The sequence below is a fragment of the Rhinopithecus bieti genome, unplaced genomic scaffold (assembly GCF_001698545.2).
Source record: "Rhinopithecus bieti isolate Rb0 unplaced genomic scaffold, ASM169854v2 scaffold_14914, whole genome shotgun sequence".
NCBI classification, from domain to species: Eukaryota; Metazoa; Chordata; class Mammalia; order Primates; family Cercopithecidae; genus Rhinopithecus; species Rhinopithecus bieti.
In genome coordinates this window covers 244277-248733 of record NW_016807942.1, presented here as the reverse complement: position 1 = coordinate 248733, position 4457 = coordinate 244277, and the positions used below count along the sequence as shown (strand labels likewise).

General features: G+C 39.4%; 1 protein-coding gene across 1 annotated transcript in view; it reads right to left on the bottom strand.

The window, feature by feature from the left end:
- Positions 1–469: 469 nt before the first annotated feature.
- LOC108537056 (synaptotagmin-like protein 5) overlaps positions 470–4457 on the bottom strand; it is a gene marked incomplete at its 3' end in the record, with an annotated part of 112022 nt that continues 108034 nt past the window's right edge. The window contains exon 8 of the mRNA XM_017884173.1: positions 470–599. Coding sequence (XP_017739662.1) covers positions 470–599 — 130 coding nt within the window. The remainder of the gene's footprint in view (positions 600–4457) is intronic.

The following is a 4457-nucleotide window of genomic DNA, read 5'->3' as shown; positions in this document are numbered from 1 at the left end:
CTGGGAGTTGGAGACTGGAGCTGTTCCTATTCGGCCATCTTGCTCCGCCCCTTCCACAGAATGATTTTCTTTTGTCTTTATGTAGGAAACTTCTGACCACTATATCAATTGAACTACCATTTCCTTGAACTCTGAGCTAGCATTCTTATCTGTCATATCAAATGTATCCTGGAACCGTTTATATTCCCTACATTCAAATATTGATATTCTGATGTAGCACTGAAACTCGGTGATGATGCCTGGCAGGAGTATATACTAAATCAATGGAATTTTCACAAATGTAAGGTGCCCAAAGCATTACCTGGGTCTATCTTCAAGCAGTTCTTATGGAGTGGCCTACCACCATAGGTCAAAGAAGGGATGCTTACTTTTTAAAGCGTGAGACATCCATTTAATACCATACATAGCAGTCAATTCCATTTGTTTTAGTCATTTTAGACAACAGAGTAGGCATGTTGTAAATACCCACCTGAGGAGAGAGAGGTTCCAGACACTGCTATGGAAGGTGTGCCAGAAGTGTTTCTGCAGTGACTCTTTGTGAACTCCTGAGAGGTACCTTCAATAGCAGCCAAATCTGTGCAATTTTCAAAACCATACTCCTTCCCACAAAGCAAAATGAGAAAACAAATTATACTGACTGTAATTTACTACAAAATTCATCTATATAAAATATACTCCAAAACACCTTTATATGTATTACTATTTAGGAGGACCTAATTGACATTTGAAGGACCCTCACCAGGAGTCTATGTAACTCCAAAATTTACCATCAATAATTGCTATCCAAAATCTATTCCAAGATGTTTGTTAATTAGTGCAAAAGGTATCTGGACAATTTCTCATTCCCCAAATCAATGAGTGTTCTAATATACGATTAATAAGAAAGATTATACAGGTACCCTCAATCTTATATGAACTATGTATAATAATCTGGCAAGATTCAGGCTTAAAACTCTGTTTGGTCCTATTTTGTTCCCTCTTTCAACATACCCTCTCTTCAACCATCCCTTACCTCTTCCACTCCCATTTAACAGAACTCCATGTACCTTTTCCATCTAGAAGGCTGGCTGGTCAGAATATGGATGGTTACATCTATTTTGGAATGACTTTCATGCATGGTACTTATCAATGTTCATAAAATGATAAAGAGAGAAAAATTCCCAAGCTCACAGGAATAGTATTCTTTTGTGTGGTGTCTGCTTGTAAATAAATGCTTGTACATGTGGCAGAATTCAGTCTGGGACTTGCTTTCATTGTAACATATGTTAAAGAAAATTCTGTCCAAACTTTGCCATGACCATAGACCCAACTTTGTCTGTGACCTTTGCCCTGCTGTAGACCAAGGCAGGGCTTGACTGCTGCCTCATCTGAAGCTTGCTTGAGTGTTAAAACAACAGCTACAACAAATTTTGGACCTTTCCAGAACTGGGCTGAGGTTAAGTGTCCATTCAAATTACATCATGGTATGATAATGATCAAATCTAAAACAGATTTTTCACTTCTCCCTTCTATAAACAATCAAAAAGTGTCTTTTGAAACCCTAGAGGAAGAATTTCCTCCCTGTTTCCCATACCTTAGACATTCAGGAACACTTTGATGAACTCACTACAGTGAAATGTGGCTTTCACTTGCTTAGCATGCTAATTGATTCAGTTTCAATTTAGACTGTTTTTAGTATCTTATTATTCTCCAACACATAATACCTGTAGCAGGAGGTATATAGCTCCTAACTTCCTCTAATTGCCATAGACAAGCAAAGTTTATCAAGAGTGTGACAGAGGTCAATTTGATAAATTAGTTTAGGTCAATTTTCAACACCTCTTCAAAAAGTCGTTCACACATGGAGTCCTCTAATGAAGCAAGACCAAGTTCCTTGGAGGCAACTACATTAATGGCAAGTTTTCCCACAGGTGATCTGTGAGTATCATTAGTATTGTGCAATAATAGGCCAATTAATATTGCAGTGTCATTAACAAGCAATACATACCCCAAAGGTTCAGGATGTCAAGCCTAAAATTAATAGGTTACATCATAGTAGAGGACAGGTTAGAGACTTTCATGCTCTAAAAGTTTTCTGTGATGGTTAATATTAGGTATCTACTTGATTGGATTGAGGGATGCCTAGATGGCTGATAAAGTATTATTCTGGGTGCGTCTGTGAGGTTGTTGCCAGAGGAGACTGACATTGGAGTCAGTGGACTGAGAGAGGAAGACCTACTCCCAGTGTGGAGTGGGCACCATCCAATCAGCTGCCAGTGTGGCTAGAACAAAGCACATGAAATAACAGGGATAAGCAGCTTGTTTGCTGAATCTGCTCGCTCTTTCTCTTCCCAAGCTGCACCAGACACTTGGCTTCCTCTCCTCCTGTCCTTGGACATCAGACTCCAGGTTCTTCAGCCTTTAGACTCTGGGACTTACACGAGCAGCCTCCCAGGGGCTCTTGGGCTTTCAGCTTCAGACTAGGGTTACGTTGTCAGCATCCCTGGTTTTGAGGCATTTGGACTTGGATTGAGCCATCCTACTGTCTTCTCTCTTTCCACAACTTGCAGACAGCCTATCGTGGGACGTTGTCTTGTAATTGTGTGAACAAATTCTCCCTAATAAACTCACTTATATATGTCTGCATATATCTTATCAGTTCTATCCCTGTGGAGATCCCTGACTAATATATTTTCTTTCATGCTAAAGCAGAAAAGAACATTGAAACAAAGAGAGGCTAAGAAATGGGAGAAATTGAGAAGTTGTTACCTTGCTCATCATCTAATGCTGTGTACTTCCCATCTAAGGCTATAAACTTCCCTTTATAATGAAAGAGCAAATGTACTTTATAAACTACTGTGCTGTCTTATTTTTATTCAATAGAAAGTACTTCTCTTTGTTTCTCTTTTTTTTCTCTTAGAAAAGACCAACTTAGACCACATAGATTGCAAGAATGAGCTCAACATAGGCACTGTCTGCTATGTATATGTACATATAGTCTACTAAATTGCAGGGAATTTCTGTTGGGGAAATCTGGGCGCTGTTAAACAAAGAAATACACAAGTAGGGGCTGTGAGTTTTGAGGGTATTGGCACATGAAAAGGGTGATTTCCCCCCAATAATCTCAAATTGTACGTAGGAAGATAAACTTTGTTGTGAGAATAAACTTGATTAACTTATTGCTACCCACTGGGACAACTGTACTAGATGTTAAATTTTTAAAAATATTTCTGTGTTAGTTGATAAACAGCACTACTCCCAGTCCACCCCCCACTTCCCTGTGCTCATCCTCATCCATAAGCCCAGGTCTCCCCATAATTCAGATCTAGTGCATGACATGGAAGGGTCCCCAGGATACTGCCCCAGCCTTGTGCCAGTGTCTGTTGTGATTTCTCAACGTCCCTGCCAGACTGGTCACTAAGTAGTTTGAATATCATTCCTCTTTAGATTCCAAGAGTTGAGTGTATTTGTCAACTATCCATGCACCTTTCTAGCTATTGAACAGAAATGACTTGCTGACCTTAGCATAAATATTTATGAAATTTTAAATATTCCTTTTACCTTAGCAACTACAAGTCAGACTATAAATGTTTAAATAAATCTATTATTGTTATTCAGTCTGTCTGAATGCCTTAACGGAATTTGACTACTCGCCACCTCCACTATCTCTTTGTTTCAAAACCCAGTCTGTCACATGGGGTATGATAATGGCTTACTGATTGCTTTTCTGGCTTTCACTCTTGTTCTCCTACAGCTGGTTCTCAGCACAACCCCCAAATCCTGCTTAAAGAGAAGGCAGATTATGTTACTCTTCTGCTCTAAAACCTCCATCTTAATCAGTGTGAATGTTGACTGCACACATTACTCTTCAAGGCTCTCTCCAGCCCTATGACCTCTTTGGATTCATTTCCTAGTTCACTTTGCCTCATTCACTCACCACAGCTGCATTGGCCTCCTTCCTCTTCCTTGAACATACCAGGTGTGCTCCCACCTCAGGGGCTCCACACTGGCTGTTCTTCTAGAGGCATTAAAAATATTTTAGAAACTGGCTGAGCAAGGGCACTGACCAATCAAGATGGAGGCCAGCTACAAGGAAGTGGAGCAGCCTTCCCTGCATGTACCTGCTGAATATCAGTGCTGTCTCTGGCTGGTGGAACACCGTGCCCCAGAAAACTACATTGCTAATTCTTTCACTTCCTTCAAGTCTTTGCTTGACTAGAGTCTGTTATATAGTAGGTTCTCATTAAATGTTGGTTGAGTCAAAAATTGTTTGTATTGTATGAACTCACTGCTCATATAAAGATTTATCAAATATAGATGCCAGCAATGTGGATGGAGCTTCCTGCTAAATAAAAAAATCTAGTATATGCTAATTCATTCCAAATACAACTTCCAACGGAATATTTAATAAAAGAGAACATTTTTCCCAAAATAGTTTTTTCATATTCTCTTTTAAAAGAGAACACCAATAGAAAATA